At 29.4% G+C, this 19,159-nt stretch overlaps 1 protein-coding gene and 1 pseudogene across 1 annotated transcript; one reads left to right on the forward strand and one right to left on the reverse strand.

Moving 5' to 3' along the window:
* Positions 1-4,219: 4,219 nt before the first annotated feature.
* Positions 4,220-5,541, forward strand: LOC114179778 (transcription repressor OFP13-like). Its single transcript, XM_028066236.2, has one exon. The coding sequence runs from the start codon at positions 4,350-4,352 to the stop codon at positions 5,187-5,189; it is 840 nt and encodes a 279-aa protein (XP_027922037.2). The 5' UTR covers positions 4,220-4,349; the 3' UTR covers positions 5,190-5,541.
* An 11,620-nt stretch (positions 5,542-17,161) lies between these two features.
* On the reverse strand, positions 17,162-18,414 carry LOC146888995 (transcription repressor OFP6 pseudogene; annotated as a pseudogene).
* Positions 18,415-19,159: the final 745 nt, after the last annotated feature.

The following is a 19,159-nucleotide window of genomic DNA, read 5'->3' on the forward strand; positions in this document are numbered from 1 at the left end:
TTATTTATAGCCAACTGGACTCAGAAAACATAATATATAAACTCCAACCCTGCTTCCAATGATGTGACATTCTATTTCAAATGCAGAAGAAAATATTACCAAAGTAATCATCAAAATTTTACTAAAATTAGGGATTGACATCTTTTTAACAACTACTCAACAACTAAGTACATAATTATTTTACTTTAAAATTACCAAAATGCAATGTCATTATTTAAAAAAATGGGAAAAGGTAATCTTGTTTTAGAAGTAGATGAGTGTTAAAATATAATCATTTTTCGTCCAATGGTTGTTTCTGTTTCAACTTATGTCCAAATTTCAACTACAATGAGATGTTTCAAAATCCAGTACTAAAAAATATAAACCTTTTGGGTATGTTTCAAATTGTAGGATTGAATAATGAAGAGACAGGAAAAATATAAGTACTCAGAGATGCTAGTACAGTTGCAAATAATAGTATCCATAAAAATTTGTAGGAGGTGGTGGGGACTGGATATACATAAATTTTCTCTTCGCTTTTGTTTCATTGCAGTGTGGATAGGATTCCAGAAAAATAATATGATTCATGCTCTTTCATTTAGAAGTTAAAAAAGAATATGAGGTCCCCACTATTATCTTCTATCGAAACAACATTACAATTTAATCAAAATAGAAGATAGGGTAGGATCATGGTCCAGTACATTGATTACACGTCCACACAAACCATATACATTAACAATTGTTTAACCACAATGGATTCGCATGCATTGGTCAACTCCATAGACATAAACACCATAATTTAAACTGTGTTGGATTTACTGAAAAATAAAAAGTAATGTTTGGATGGTTGAGACAGACCCAAAAATATTAATTGGACGATAAAGAAGAGGAGATGAGAGAAACTTTGTTTAGTATCAATCAGTTCATCTATTTGCAGTTCTGTGACTTTGTCTCAAGGGTCTCCATCTACTCTCTGGACCTTTTTCGTGAGACACGTGAATATAGCTCTATCATAACAACTTACATAATATTGTCGATCCCCACATGCATCTTATTATTTATGAACCAACTATCCTTTTCTATATATATATTTTTTAATTTTTTTAAATTTAATTTTTTAAATTTTAATACTTGTTTATATAATTTTATTGGAAGAGAAATAAATACATTTTTTTTTTATAAAATCTCATCACGTGAAAATTTAATTCTTAGAACCTGACACGCGTGCAACCATCTTTTTTCTCGCATCAGATTATATAGCGCCGCTGAACAGTTTTATTGATGCGTGTGAGTTTACATTAAATGTGATCATAAATTATATATATAATATTAAAATAGTAATTTGACATTGGAGGAAGAAGAAATTTCTTTTAAGAGGAGAAATGTATATGGGTAGAACTACCTTTTGGAAGTATTTTATTTATGAGAAATTTAGATGTTTTTAATTAGAAAAAACATATAATTTGCATAATACAACTTTTATATTTATTAATATATAATTTTTATACTACTTAAGTTAATGGAAAAATTTTAACTGAAAATTTATAGATATATATGTGTATGTAAAATTTATTGTAAAGGATTTAATATTTTTTTAGTTAAAAGTATTTGTTAAGATAATTTGTTATCATCCATAAACAAATATTTTACTGATAATTGCTTTTGAGATAATAGTTAGGAAATTAGAATTTAATCAAAATATATTGACAGTATATTTATTTTTTCTCACTACTACATAGATATATAAATAATTGTATGATGTAAAATGATAGTTGATTTTAAAATCATGTTATATGTCTTTTATTTAGTTGATAAAATTTTTAAAAAAATATGTTTAAGTTGTAAAGAATTAATATATTTAAAATTCCCTGTTCTTGGTTTAATTTATATATTATTTGACAATGGCAAAGGATAATCATTCCTGTGAGTTGACAATCTATATTGATGGAAGTCATGATCTGGGAAAAGAAATGATGAAGAATTGAGAAGAGTTTATTATAGTAAATAAAAAATATAATTGGTATACTTTTTTGAAAGTCTACAAGGTTAAATTAGTGTAAGACTTGTTGATATTAATTATAAAGGTGAAACAAGAAGAAGAAGATATTAAATAAATGATTCAAAAATATACCTAGAAAATACATTTGCATATAAAATATTAGAAACCATATATTCTATTAGCCTTATGTTATTTAGTTTATGAGGAATTTCAGAGATTTTTATATATTATTGAGTGATTAATAAGCTATCATGAAGAAGGTATAAATATCCATAGTTGATATGATTTACAGGTTAATGAGTGATAGAATGATTTACAATATATATATATATATATATATGGTAAATCAGGCACAAGTGATGAAGTATTATAATTAAATAATTTTTGTTTGTGCTATGTGTGTGCGAATAGAACGAATCTAGACCTATGTAATTTGGAATGAAGTTTGTCTTTAATACTTATTTATTATAAATTTCTCTTTTATTAGTTGAGTATATTAATAGTAGTCTTCAATTTTTACTCTGTTACCATTGTTTTTTTTTTTTTTTACAATTATTCAATCCTATGATTAAAAATTTCAGACTAAATGTTCTCTCCTCATTCATTTATATCTCTTCGCTTAAAAAGTTTTTATAATTATTTTTTATATATATATATAAAGAGGTGAAATTACATAACTGTAAATAAATGTGACATTGGTACACATCTTTGAATTGAGTAATAATTTTTACAATTGAATGATAATTTGTTTTGATATTTTATGTATATGAATTAAAACTATTGTATTATTTTGAAATGCACTCATTTGTTAAAAATAATAAATAATTTTTAAACTCCATTTGAATGAAACTAAGCATGGATAAAAATAAAGTATGGTGAAAACATGATAAATACATAAAAGTTAAAATAATATTTTAAAATATTATGGCATAAAGAGATTTTCTCTTAAAACTTTGATATCTCGTGTTATCTTATACAAATGATTGAAAAATGGTTGTTGTGAATCCTATATATCTTCTTGATAGATGTGAGATAAAAATATCTTCTACAACATAATGAAATAAGCATAATGGTATAAAGTTAGCTTAAATTTATGTTTTTATTGGTTGAGTTAGATTTCACTTAGTGGAGTAAAATCTAACAAATGTCATTACATATCTTGAGAAAAACACTCACTATCCTACTAGATTTATTATTTAAAAAAAAAAAACTTATCTCTTTTAGACAAAACGCTCTAATGATTTATATTTTGTTATATACTTAGTCAAAAAATTAATAACAATCTCTTAAACCTTATTCTAATCATTATACTTAAGATATTTATTTTTTCTTAAACTAGTTCCACTAAAAAAGGATTTCAACAAAGTGTACAACTAAGATGATTGGATTCTATCAGAGTTATAAGTTTTCTACAATATGACATAAGTATTTTTAAGAAGAAAAAATATAATATTTATTTTATAAACTATAATTAACTTTTACATAAGTTGAAAATTTGTGTTAAAGAAATTTGCACTTCAAAATTTTTTATTCTTTTTTTTTTTTAAAAGTTAAAAATATCTGATGTTGAAAAGAACTGGACAAAATAAATAATTTGTATACTGTTTCTTGTCGACTCAGTAATAGCTTATGGTAAAAATATGTTTTTTACTAGAAAACGCATTGTGATGATCCTTGATATAACAACCGGCTACCGAAAAACAAAACAGAACCCTTTTAAAGACATTTAAAAAATTTAGAGCCACAAGAAAAACACTTATTTTAAGTTATAATATTTTAAAGTTTTTATCATTAATCCGGATAAGTTATCTGTATGCAATTCTAAAGTTTTGATGAAGGAAAGATGAATATATGAAAAACGTAATCTCCAAATTTCTCACAAGAAAACAAGATGTACCTTATTTTTTTTACAAAGGACAGGTGAGTTAGTGAATCAGCATTTTCACAAATAAAGTCAGTTTTGATGATGGCAGAAATGAGAAGAGTTATATACTTGGTTAAGAAAAAATAAAATATATCAGATTTTAAGATTTAAAATAAAATAGAATCGTAATGTTATTGATTTTCTGGTGGAGATTTATTTATGTTTTTCATACATAAAGTAATTGTATTTATTTGATTAATTGGTGAAGGATTTTAAAAAGTAATAATAATAATAATAATAATAATAATAATATGAGAAGGGAAGTAGCAGAAAATATTGCTTTCTAAAATTGACCCACCACTCCTTTAAAATCTTTCCACCCAAACCCACACACCACCGAACCACATCTCTGACTTCCCATTAATGCCCTCAACCCAACACAACACCAACCTTCATTTCTGAAAAAACTCCCAAATTCATTTCATTTGAATCTTCATTTCATTTTCCATGGGCAAGAAACTGAAGCTTCCTTCCCTCCTCCCCAAGAACTCACACCCCAAACCTTCTTCCACTTCATGGCCATGGCCTTCTTGCCACCAACCAAGAACCCTCTCTTTTCGAGACCAAAACGACGTTGCTTTCAAAACCATCAACCCCGCCTACTTTGACATGCCCGAGAGCTCCCGCTCCTTCTTCACTGTCTCCCCTGACTCCGGAAGCTTCTCCACCGCTTCAGAAGAAGATTCTAGAAGACCTGATTCCCTCGAGACCCTCATTCGCCCCTTGCGTTCCGACCGTTTCTTCTTCCACCCCGACCAGACAAGTTCCATATTAGAGTCCAAAGCAGGAACAGGAACATCGACATCAACACCAACACCAGAAGCAACTATAACACCAACACCAACAACAGAAAAACCTACAGCAGCAACAACAACAACGTTGTTGCCCTTCAAAGACAGCGTGGTTATGTCTGTGGAGTCTCAGGACCCTTACGTGGACTTCCTCAGGTCCATGGAAGAGATGGTGGAAGCCCAGTGCGTTAAAGACTTTGATGGTCTCCAAGAGCTTCTATGTTGGTATTTGAAAGTCAATGGAAAAAGCAACCATGGTTATATTGTTGGCGCTTTCATTGATTTATTGGTGGCTTTTTCTGATATAAACTCTCATTCTCCTTCTTCCCCTTTATCATTCTACAGCTCCTCTCTTTCCTCCTCTTGCAGCACTCACTGCGTTTCATGTTTCGGAGCTGAGGATGAAATTGATACAACTACCCCTAATTCTTCTTTCTTGTTAGAACAAGTTAGGGAAGACCACACTTCATCTTCATCTTCATCCTCTTTGAATTAAATACTCATTAGGCCAAAATATTAGTTATTGTATTTGTACCCTATCATACTTGCCACTTTATGTTTATAGTTAGTATTTTTTTTTTTTTTTTGATGGCACCTCCATGGTTCTTTTTCTACTGTATAATCTGTGTTTATGGGAGTCACACTTATGCAGGAAATGCAACCATACCAGGAAAATGGAGCTAGGTTGTCAATTTTTGTTTCCTTAACTGCATAAGAAGCCAAGGATTAGAAATTTCTTAATTTATCTTAAATTATATTATTATGCTTACAAAGATTTGTAATGTCATTATCTTTTATTTTTGCTAAATGACATTAAATCTCTCTATTGCTTTCATTGAGATAGACAATCTTTTTTCTTTTCTCCATCTGAACATAGTTCTTAGAAAAATCTTAAAGTTGTTTATGGTAAGTAATTAATGAATATGGACAAGTTTTTTTCAAATCCAGTAAATTGATGACATTATACGGAACGAGGTTAGCGGGTTAGGTTTGCTTCCTTCAAGAGTATTATACGAATTTATTATGTACGGACCAACTTATTGTCAAGTGCAAATCAACCTTCCTTAGCTGAACTGCAAAAAGCATAGAAAAATGTTAATATATTGATCAAAATAGGTTCAAAACAAATATTATAAAAAATAGTACTATAATTAAAAATACAAAATAGTACTATATGAATATACTCTCTTCTTCGGTTTAATAAATTTTGAATTAATATAAAGAACTTCTTACACATATGGGAACCAATAATTGAATTTGGCGGAAAAAGTAATGGTGAGTAGAGACAATTCTCAGATACCAAAACAAAAAAGAAATTCTATATAAATCACTTAATTCCCCGTCTTGAAAAATAATTGATGTGTTCAACAATCTTACACAATGAAGGTGTCCTTAATATTCTAATGACATCACTTAATATATGTTTAAAAGAAAGTATGTATGAATTAATTTATGTAACATGACATTAAAAATATAATATAATATAATATGAGTGATGAAAACCTATATGTGTATAGTTGTTCCTTTAGTGAGATATGGACCCTTAGATATGTTGCAGTTGAGTTGATCAGAGAACTGACACAGTTAGGGAGATCAGAGCCGTTAGTTTTTGAATTAGGCAGTCATTATCAAATGATGGGTACAAATCCAGCGCAGAATTTTGGCGTGGTCCTGCTGAACTTATATCCTGTGTGCCTGCACCAAGCTGCATTATCATGGTGTTTTTTGGCCAGAGAACTGAAAACATTAATACATGTAAGTTTATCTATCTACATATCATATGTTTGTGTTGGAAAATATTGTCTTTATAGCCATTTTTCTATAATAGCTCTAAAATTGGAATGTTATTCGTGTTTTCGAATCCAATATTAGCTGTATGCAAAAGATTCTACTACAGTACAAAAAAAAAATCACTTTAACTTTGCAATTGCTAAAATTAATAAATTATTCACATTCGATCTTTACAAAACTCATGTTCTCACAATAAATGTTTGTGTTTTTTTCTTCATCTATAAGAGATCTTAATCTCTTGTAAACCACCAAACCTAACCGTACAAAAGAACTTAGATCGTTGTCACTCACTTTCAACGATACCCATGGTTGTTGAAAAAAACAAGAGGTGACATGAAGACATGTTGAGGACGAAGAGAATGTTAAAAACGCACCACAATTTATAGTTCCTAACAAATCAAGAGTAACAAATGAAAAATTTTATCTTGAATCCGGCACTACACATGTTCCTATCCTTAACATTGGTCCCAACCACCTCGAAATGGTAAAATAATAAAGTAGGAAATATGAACATTGTTGAACATCAGAAAATGGAAAAATGGAAAAGTAGCTCGGCAACATATAATCAATTCAACTTTCTGTTACTTATTAAAAAATAGTTACTACTAGAAACATTAAAAAATATTTAAAAAATATATAACTATTATGAGTATATTTCAATTTGTAAATATAATAATAAACTTTTGTCCTTTGAAAAAAAAATTAAAATAGATAACATTTTTCTGACTTTAAAACTAATGTAATTATAGACTGTAACATCAGAAATTAACATGATACATTATTCTTAACTAAACTAATATGTTGTTTCTATAATTCATTAAAATGTCACTTCAAAAACCTACACAGAATTGGGCTGGACAACCTTCTCAATACCTCCATTGCAGCATGTTACAAAGAAGTGGTTATGATTTTTATTTAGGGTTTTGATTATCTCCACTTGTTTCATTAAAAAAAAAAAAAAACCAGAAACTTTTGCCTCGAAGTACTAGATAATGAAGAGGGTTGGGACCAATTTGGGAAGAGTCAAACTTTATAATAGTAGGTTGCTAGCTGTAACTACTGATATCAGTAATAGGTTGCTAAATTCAAACACTCATGGAAGCTTGAAGGAGCTGCCTTAAACTTGCTTTGTTTTGAAGTAAAAAAACACACTTTACAAAGATAGAGTTTGATAACAATGAAGCATAGATTCCTCCCCTATGACTCTTTTTTGTCTAGAGAAGCTTCTAAACCTGACTCATTTTAAATTTTCATTTCCCGGATAACCAAGTAAACATAGGTTTTTAGCATGGCAGATTCTGGTATCCTGTGAGAGAGACACAACTTTAAATATTTCATGTTCAGTGTTATATATTATTATTGAGTTGTTAGATAGGATAAGTTAATCACCCTCACTAGGTTAGCCTAAGACAAACCTATAGAAGTTTGAAACATTTTTCAAATATATTATTCATCTTAAAACTCATTAATTACTCCTCCTAATGTTTGAATCTTGCCACACACACACACACACACATATATATATATATATATATATATATATATATATATATATATATATTATAAAATACTCAAATTTAATTAGTCTCCAAGAACTAGGAAATAAAAATTCACCCCCTACAACTCTATTATTGTTATGGGACTTGTGTAAATTAATAATTGGATTTATTATCACCTTAAACCCTAATCCCAAAAAGTTTATTTTTAAACATACATGCCATTTTTTAAAGTAATTTTGATGGATTTTTTTTTTTAAATAAGGATTAAAGTTATATCCTGCTATCTCCTCTTTTCTAGCTTTTTTCTTTTATAATTTATTGAACTTAATAAAATATTTATAAACTTATTTTTATTTATCTGTTTCTACATCATAATAAATGTGTATATTCAAATTAATTAAAAAAATGATGAATAAGTGTCTGATTAAAAAATCATATTATTTTTGAATTGGAAACAGAAAACTTTAAACAATATAATAGTTAACAAGTGATTGAAAGAGTAATAATTTATATTAGCCTCTTTATCCTTGACGAGACCAATAAGCAGACACACTGGTTTTTACTTCCCTACGAAAGAGGAAAAAAACATGAAGATGCAAACTTTAAGAAGAAAATCAATGTTGGGTGAGTATTTAGTGAGATAATGACCTCACAGTGATTAATTAATTACCTTCATTTTCCGATAAATTAAATGTGCATAAGAAATGTGAAAATGGTTAAAGAAACAGAAATGTTTGAGAAGTTGGTGTTCATTGCTTTCTGTGGCATTGCATTAAATGCAGGTCAGAAGTGTTGAGGAGGATCGCCATTTTCTGGGTTTTGGAAAACGTGCAGCAGAACTTGGCTCCTCAAGTTGCAGTGCATTACTTCTTCTTCAAATATGCATATAACAACACGAAACAACATATGTTAAAAGACAAGTCTCGAGGCTACAATTTACTTCTGTGTTATAAAAAGAGTATGGCACTTTTCTAGAAAAGGTATTTCAAATTTTTTGCTTTTGAGATTTTTTTGCAGTTACTTTTTCTATTTTTAAGATAGTGCCACTGATTGGAGTTAGAAAAAAATATTGTAATTTTCTTTTTTTAGTAAAATTATATTATTCTTTATTATTTGATTTGTTATTTTCTTAAGTTTGGGTTTCTGTATTTTACTTTGATATCTAATGATAGTACTTGGCTTCTCACTATATTAGAATAGTGGTATAGAAAAAATATTATTTGTGATTAGAGTTAGAATGATTTCCTATTATAAAATAATTATTCTTGTTAGTAAATCCAGTATGCTGGTTGAAAGACTTGATATTTAACTTTATTTATTAGTTAGTGATTTACTTTTCTTTTTTTTTTGGTAATTTACTTAGTGCATTAGTTTATGGTCTATTTTTCCTCTTCAGGTAGATAATATTATTCATAATGAAAAATGCTTTGATTTTAAAGCCATCATGACAAAATATGAAACAAATAAGTTTAATGAGAATATTTTGTATATACAATTCGAGAAAGATTTTCAAGTGGAAGAATATGAGAAGAGAAAAATCTCAAATTGGGAGAGAATTTACTTTTATTCTTTGTTCTCGTTTATAAAAGAGCACAAAGTTTGTTTAGGAAATCCCCCAACATCTCTTCATTTTATTTTCTAACACTTTAGTGCTTGAGAGATTAAATTAAGAATTTACTTCAAATGATGAGTTTGAGAATAAGTGAATCGATGAATTTGAGAAAACAGAAAGGGAATTATGATGTTGTTTGTTTTAGATTTAATTACTCCATTAATTATTGTTTTTGGTTAAGAAGTATCAGTCACTCTTTTAATTTATTTTTTTTGTCTCAAATTAGTCATAACTTTTTTAATAAGAATTAATTTGGTTATGATTATTTTAAAAGTTATTTTATTTGGTCTTTGTCGTTCATTTTTCACAAAATGATATTAAAGTCAGTGTCTCGTGTCAATTTGTGGTGTTTTTTAAATTTTATTTTTACATATGTCACTTCACAAGTGTAGCACATGATATGGTCAGTATGATACGAGGATAAAGTTTCAATTTGATTCTTACATTTATTTTTTTTTATTCAATTTAATCATAATTTTTGTAAAAATAAAATAATATTGTTTCTCTTTAAATTAAAATAGTTTTTTTATAAATTTTATGCTGATATTTTTATTAAAATTAATATTTTATTAAATATTTTAAAATTTATACAAGATATTTAAGACAATCGACATGAATTATATAAAATTAATACTTAAATCTTAAAAAATTATATTATTAACAAAAAAGATTTAAAAAAACTACATATCGACACATATCAATAACTTAAATTTTAAAAATATATCTACATTTGTTTAATTTTGTAAGTTTCCGCTGAGTCAAGTAATTACTGTTCATTTAAAAATGGACTTCACTAAACAAACTAATATAAATTTTTAAGTTGTGAATAATAGATGTTGACGATCCAACTCTTTTAACCATTGTAATTCAACAATTTAAACAAAACATAGATACGGAGAGATTGCAGAAAGTAAGAACAAAGAATGCCCTTATTAGCATCTATTAAGAATCTGTTTTCAATAAAAAGACAATGATCTATGCATCAAAAAACTTTCTGAAAAAGAAAAAAACATCGATGGTGATCTTTCAAGTCATGCTGACGGTGACTTTCTCACTTCCCAAACCAAATTTTATATATCTTCCTCAATTGCTTTATAAAGAAATTTCTGATTTTCTAAACAACAATTTTCTATACGGAATAAAGTGCCTTTTGCTTTTAAATGCACTGTCAGAATCATACTTAACCTTATGTGATATATGAACACGACTTCAAATTTTTTGAGTTTTTTTACTTTATTATCATTCTCTTGTATTAAAATTTTCTTTAATATATTTTAAAATAATAAAATTAATATTTATCACCATATTTTAATTATTTCTGTCACTTATAACATCATAGCAGGAGTTTGAAATGCATAAATGATGCCAAGTTTCAGAACTGATATAATTTGGACATGTCATAGTTCATATCTTAAAATTCCAATTTTACCAGTAACATTCTTAAGATAAGATTTGGGTAAATTAAAATGTTGCAGGAAAAACAATTTCACGAGAGACTTACTTAATACTCTGTCATCACATTTAAGATATTTGTGTACATGAAAATAAAATTCACTGATAACGCAGAAGAAGAAAAACAAGTTCCTTCATCAGGAACTCAATTCGTCTATAACTTTTTTTGGGCTTGTTCGTTGTACGGCAGCCCAAAACAGATTAAATTGGCCCGCTTAAAGTCTCACACTGGACAATGGGACGTAAGTCTTTGTCAAATTGGCCCATAATTTTTTTCACTCTACCCATCAAATCAATATTATTTTTTTAAATAGTTAGTAAGAAATTCAAGCTAGCATTTGGACGACATTGTACGACATTGTAAAAAGATTTTGATGATTAAGAATGATGTGAGCACGAGAGTCCGAAAGCATTAGTGTGGGTATGATTAAAGATTGTGATGATAGTCTTGACCAATAAAAAGGATAATAAAGTATTGTGGTAACACAACTTAACATATCTCCATGCCTACAACCTTCATTGTTTCCCATATATTCCACATAAGACATCAAATCTCTCATTCATACTTCACAACCACACTGAAGAAGGACCAGGTTCCAAATATTTAATTCACGTGTAATTATTTAATTTGTTTTATCAAATCAGTGGTCATTAATTAAAACATTTAACTCATTCTTGAAAAATAAAATACTTCAAGATGTGAACACTTTCCTTATCGCATAATGAGACATTTGTTGATGCTTATTCTAAAACCATGTTTGTTTAGTAAAATAAACACATTTCAATTTTTTTAGATGTTTGTGTATTTACTTATTTTTAAAATAAGTAATTTTCTGTTTTTTCTTGATAAACAAATGTTATCTACTTCTTAGCTAAATAACTTTTCCCTTAAAAAAAATATTTATTTTATGTTTAAACAATCTAGTCAATATTTGTATTAAAGCGGTTAGATATAACTTGCACCACATAAATCATAGTTGTGTTTCAACTTTATTTAAAATATAGCATTAATGCAAAGAAGAGTATTAGATCATACAAGAAGTGGTAAAATTCATTAGAATGGCCATTAATAATATTAATTATTAATGACTAATTCTAACATGTACCTAGGTCTTTCTTGATTATTTGTCCAAATTGTTTTGACTCGTCTTGGTTATTGACTCTGGAAGACCCATTTGGATATTTGACTTGGACCGGTTTGTCTCGATCTTTGGTTTGGTTTAGCCCAATCGGTTTGAGATGACTTGACTCCATCTTTGACTCAGATTCAAAATATTATTTTTAAGAATTAGTTAAAGTATTTTAGTCGACCAAACTCACATTTACCCTAATCATAATCTAACCTAATCCACTTAAGAGAAAATTTCGAGATTGAGACTTTTTTTGAACCCTCATTTGGGACCTCTCAAAAAAACTTAGCAAAATGTGGTTAAAGTGGACCATGAATCATTAGTCCAATTAACGCCTCTATATACTATTAGTGATATTACTTAATTGAGTTGCCAACATTTTCTACTTGTCTTTCTTAGATTGGCCCTCGTGCAAAATGCCAATTCGTATAATGGGAATTATAAGAATAGAGTTGGCATTTTTTGAAGTGTGTCCAACTATACTTTCTTTGTTGGATTATAAATAAATAGAAACCAAGGACCAATTTCAAAATTAACTGTACGGAAACCTTTCACTTGCATACTTACCAAACTATTTCACGGAAAAATCATCAAACACACAATTCATTACCAAACATAACTTCTTTTGGTCCATGAAATACGAGCTTAACATAACTGTTAAACTAATTATTGTTATGTATAACAAGACAAATCTGACATAATTATATTAATAAAATTTACTTAAGGAGCTAGTATTTATAGTTAATAGTAAACCAACTTTATGAACCAACATCTATTCAAATAATTCTCATCTAATTAAAATTTCTTTACGTAATGGAATTACTAACGTTTGAAGTTAATAAATCTACTTTTCAATACTGATTTCTTAAAAATTTTCTTTTACTTGATGAATCATGCATAATCATTATTTTCTCTTTGCCAAGTTACTCTTTATCAAATTGAAGTTTATTTTTAACTCTGTATAACTCAATATTCCTTTCTTAGTTTACTGTAAATCCAAAGTTACACGTTAACGAGCTTATCTTACTTAAGCAAAAGACCTTTTTTTCTTTTTGTATTACAAACTATTTCTTACATCATGACTCACAGAAGTAACCATGAAATGTGAAAAAGGATTAGGTAGGAAATTCCTTGAAATCGTATTTTATGATAGAAAAGGACTACTTAGAATTGTTCTCTACTCAAAATACCTAGGTGTTTGTGGAAGAGATTCAACGTAATGTTTATTGAATAAATTTATATAAAAATTAAAAATATCACGTTTAATTCAAAATCTAATAAATTTATTGGTCTTTTATTTGTTATTTTTATTTAATACGAGACTTCTATGTCAAGTTAAAATTTTATCAATTATATTGGAAGTGTCATATCAACTAAAGAGATAAAATAAATTTACAGTAAATAAGTGAGTGCAAATCTCACCTCACAAACCCATTCTGTGAGGTTGTATTAGTTTTAGGCTCTGTTCTTTTGAGAGGAAGGATTAGAAGGAGAGGGAGAGGAAGAGATAGGAAGGATTAAAGGGTGAAGTTGATGTTGTTCTTTTTAAGGGATTAGAAGGTGATTTTAAAGTAGATTAGAGAGTGAAATTTGTGAAAGTTTGTGATTGAATTGAGTGATGTGACATATTAAAAAAAATTAATCGATAAAAAAATGAGATTACCAAAATATCCCTAATGTTAAAAGTAATATAAAATGCTATATAAATCATTTAGAATAATTTATTTAATTTCTATTAATTGTGTGAAATAATATAAATATATAAATAAAAAAAATGAATAATCAAATTTATTTGGTATGAAATTAAATTTAACATTTATCAATTTAATATTTACATGAAAAATAATTTATTTATGTTATATATATTTCTTGTTTTTAAGTCTTTGAAATATAATTTTTTTTGTTTATTTGATATGAACATATTTTTTTTAATTTGATTATGTTTGTTAATAATATAGGTAACATTTTTTAATAAATTTTTTTCTTTTTTTCAAATTTTATAGAATTATATATTGTTTATATATTTTTAACTTTTAGATTTTTAGATGTTTATTAATAATAAAATTTTATTTATTTTTATTAATAAATTAAAAATAAAAATAAAATATAAATTTATGTAAAGAAATAAGAAAGAAGACAGCACTGTGTGAACACGTGTCAAAAAATTACAAGGATAAGAGAGGTAAAAAATAAATATGACGAGGATAAAATGGTAATTTTGTATCCATCACCTTCTAATCTCTTCCATAGTAGAGGGATGAAATTTTTTAGCCATCCCTCTAATCTATCCTTGTCATTCCCTTACATCACTCCAAAAAGAACAAGGTGATCACTCTCTATATCTTTCTCTCCAATCCTCTTAAAGAGTACATTCCCTCAAAAGAATATGACCTTAAAGTCCACGTTTTAACATTAACATGGTATCACAGAGAACCATGAGTTATAGAACCTATCCCTACAAAATTAGATGTTTGTTAGGTCTATTAGATCTATTGTTATACCCGCTATCGGGCTGATATTGGACCATCCATTAGTCTTTAGCGTGAGGGGTGTGTTTAGTGACAAACTTACGCGTAATGAAAGTGTGCAAGTGCACTCCCTGATTTTGTTAAAATTATTATCAAATATCTAAAAAATAATTATTTTGCCACCCCCTCATCTTATATATTTGTCCTCCTAATTTTTTATTTTTACTTTTTTAAAAGGTTGTTGGATTGAGATCCAAATTATTTCTTGTTTTTCCAACTGATTTAAGATCTTAGATCTGTTAGTGGATTTGTTGGAAGTCTCGAAAATAAGATTAATTCACAATATTTAAGTGAGTGCAAATTCACCATATAAATTGGTTTTGTAAGTCTAACTTAAGTCTAGGTCTTTAACTATTCAAGACAACAAATAAGATAATAAAATGATGAATTTGTAATTCAGATAGAACTGTGTATGCTTTCTCTGGTAGAAATTTCTTTTATTTAAATTTTACTATCACGAAAATGCTGTTATGTCATGAGTCCCTCTAAAAAATTCCAGCATTTCATGTTTCACCAGCAGATATAACTGTTCGTGTAGTTCTCACCCCTATGCTACTTTCAACTCTCAACATAGTTTTTGTTTTCTTGCTCTCTTTCTTCAAGAGAGGAAGAGTCTGTATATTATTTTTTCTGTTCTATGTGAATATAAGTAAAATTTTCTTTAATGACAGTAGTAGAGTTTTTACTCGAAAAAACAAACCAAAACAAAACATCTTAAATGATGATGTTGACCAGGTATTGCAATGCTATCGATAGCTGATAGTAAATGTTAGTAATTTTTTGTCAGCAAACGAAGTGTAATAATAGCTTCACATTGATACCACCTGCCTAGTACTAAGTAGCAATCTTTGCTCCTAGCCCTGGGACCAATTCAAATACGTAAAAGCCACAAAATATAGTTAAAAAATTAGAGTAATCTTCATTAGTCTATTCTTACACAAGAACGAACTACACATTTGATATTTTTCTTTTCAAACTGTTACATTGAGGAACAAATATTTTTCAGTTTCTTTTTCTTTTCTGTCATAATCCAAATGCCAACTCATTTGGCACATACATTGCTCTTTATGTATGGACAAGACCAACGTCTTTTTGAAACTTTTTTTCAACTCTGACTGTTGTGATAAGATATAACACAAATTGAAGTTCCGGTTAGAAATCATGTCAACTCTGGCCTATCCAAGGACAAAGATGTTCCCCATTATCAGAAACAAGATAATCTTATTAGCTTTGTGATTATGTCTGCTAAACGATGCTGTGTCTCCACCTTATCAGAGATCAAACATGACACTGTTGATAGGATAAAGATGGTAATTTGTTTTTCTATTCTGCAGTTCCTTCCCTTCACACTATCTACTTCTGTCATGTTAGGTTTTTAGAAAAAAAAGGATGATTTTTTAGGTTGCTTGATAAAGAATGAAAGAAAGGAAGTCTTGAAAAATGTATATGGTAGTAGATAAGCATAATTTGATTGAACATGAGGGAAACACTTGCCTTAAAAGCAACAAACATGTTGTTTATCTTCACATCTCAATTATTTGAAGACTGAGTTGGACAGCATGCTAACTTAGTTACAAACCTTTAACCCAGTGTGAGGTATGGTCTGGTGCTTGCTTTCAATTTGCCACCAAGATATCATCACCTCAAAATGCACACATTTTTTAATCCATATCTGTTAATCACCGGTTTAATTGTAGAAGGTGCAATTAAAGCTTCAAAAAAAAGAAAAAGTTATTATTTTGAACTGAGAATAGTGCTTCTAAAAAATCTGTATCTATGCCGCTCTGAAACAACTCAGAACAAGCAATGAAATGTATTATCATCAACTTTATGTTTATGATAATCACATTCTTGATTAACTCCTGAAAAGTAATTTCTGCAAGCCCTCATTCTGTGGGGGATGGAAAGAAATTTTGTTAAAGTTTTAATTAATGGAATCTCATCGTTAATTAATGAAGAAATGATTATTTTTCTCTACCAGGTTTAAATGCAAAGGTGACTTTTAATGCCCATAGGAGCCTAGCTCCATAGAGAGGTTTAAATACAAATTAAAACAGCCTGCAACCATGTTATCAATGCATAAGTAAATACAAAGCCAATCTCAATGCATGCTCAACATTAATGAGACCTGAGACCTGCGCCAAAAAAAATAAATGAGAAACGTTGTTTCATTTCATCGTCATGTTATTACAATATTGCAACAACTAAGAGCATTGAATAAGATAAACATCACCTCAAATAAAAATGAAATCATTTCCAAAAAAAAATAAAATTAAAGTAAGTAACTTTCTTTTCTTCTATTTCTAAAAAATGTAACGGGTATCGCGCCAACAGGCAAATTTGATCCTAATGAAAACAGAGTAGAAACTTTAATAGCAACCTTGGAAAAAGCACAGGAGTTAGCCACACAAGTTTCTATTATCTTCCCTCAAACCACTCGAATTATTACTAAACGGTTCAAATCCCAATACCTCTTTTATTTCACCACCATAATCCCACTCAAAGCACGGGAGCCATTTGACCAAATCCCTCAAACTCTAGGGAGGGACCAACCAAGCGTTTCAGGTTCTCCATTGTGATTTCTGTTTTCTACTACAACACAACATTGTCCATTACTGATGCTAATTAACACAGCAATTATTTCTTATGACCAGTCCCTTTCTGGGGAAATTCAATCCATCTTTGTCTTATGCTGAAACTCTATCCAACTTTGTATGCGAACAACAACAACAAAAACAAGAACGAGAATTAATCCAACTCAGGACTCGGATATAATCTGATTATATTATACTGCATAATACTACTATAGTAGTACCCTCTTTACAAATTGTTGATCAAAATGTTGTAGTACAATCTAATTAGCATAGTGGCTCTGAGTTGGAGTAGACAGAACATAGCACACATAAAGTATAGAACTCGTTAACGTTAGCAACCGAGGATCACGTGCAGAGCTTAGAACTGACGTGGCTTACGGGTGATGTGCGAAGTGGACCTGCCAGAGAAAACGCCATTCCAGATCTCAGTGAAAGCTCTGACTATAACCCCATGATGGTGCGGCGAATTGAGCTGAAGGAAGCAACTAAGAAGGTCTCTGAGATCTTGCTTGGAGTATATCTCGTTCTCCAATATCATTTGCAGCATGGAATGTCTGAAGTCCAGATAAGGGTCATCGGAGTCTTTCTCCACCGCCACCCCTTCTTTCCCGGCTCTTCCCAAACCCCCCACCGTTCTTGCGGCCTTGACGCATGACTCTGAGTCGGAAAAGTGGGAGGAATCAACGTAGGGAGAGAATGTGGTGTTGGTGGGGGTGGGGGTGGTGCTAGTGCTGTCACCACCACCCCATTGGGCTGAAGAAGAGGAAGAAGAGAAATGGTTGTAACGGTTTTTGTGGTTTTGGTGAGTGGTGAAGTTCTTGGGTTTAGGTTTTGGATGGAATATGCGATAGAGTCTTGGCCCTCTGCAGGTGCCGCAGCCAAGTTTCACGGACACTGTGTTCAAAAGAAGCTTCTTTCTGGAGGCAGACATTGGTGTGTTTGCTACGAGAAAGTGAACAAAACAAGAAGCTTGGTTACCTTAGTCAAAGGAAGGTGAGGTTTTGTGTGTGTGTGTGTGTGTGTGTGTGTGTGTGGTTTTGGATAGTGGCTTTTTATTTATGGTGATGGTTTGCCATGTGACTTTGAGTTAAGAGGTCCCTACATCCACACTATACTCTAACTTCTCATCATCAATTTTCATTTTATATTTTTAAAATGAAGATTCTACGAAATGTTTTAGAGTTGATAAATATTTTATATTAATAGTAGTAATGTGACTCTTGAAAATATTGAAGCACTTTTTTATGTGATTAGGATTTGAATGGGAAAGAGATAATTTGGGTAGAATGTGATCTGGGCCGCAGATTTGTTTTGGGTGGTGGAGGTATCTGGAAGATTGGTCATCTATCTGATCACATGCATCGAGAATGAGAGGAATTTGAGGGTTTGATAATTGTATATGAAGTTGCTGGTTTGTCTACTTCTGAAATGAAGATGGGTATGAATTGAAGAGACAAAAACCCTACTTAACTATGCTTTAAATAATAGATTTGATATCGATCATCAGGGACAAGTAGGAGCTCCCATCATAGGAATCAAGAATATAACATTTTTATACTTTTTTCCTTTCTATGTATATAAATATGTTTTGTTTTTTTTTTTTTTTTGACATATAAACATTTGCGTAAGGGGACATAATGTAAAATGTAATCATTTAGAGAAATTAATTCTATTTGGGTAAATATACCTTACTTTTATCTTCGAATGAAGATTAATTTAATCTCCAGATGATAAATTAATACAAAATTAATGAATTTGAAAATTAAGAATATTACATGGGTACCAAACTGTAGTTGACATGGATTTTCAACAAAGATTAAGGTTAAAATAGACGGAAAAAGGTAAGAAAAACTAATAACA

This window comes from Vigna unguiculata, chromosome 1 (genome assembly GCF_037176805.1).
Source record: "Vigna unguiculata cultivar grain cowpea cultivar isolate G323 ecotype 2 chromosome 1, ASM3717680v1, whole genome shotgun sequence".
NCBI lineage: Eukaryota > Viridiplantae > Streptophyta > Magnoliopsida > Fabales > Fabaceae > Vigna > Vigna unguiculata.

Bases quoted from the DNA above. Each gene is read 5' to 3' on its own strand.
- LOC114179778 (XM_028066236.2), top strand. From the start codon at position 4,350: ATGGGCAAGAAACTGAAGCTTCCTTCCCTCCTCCCCAAGAACTCACAC.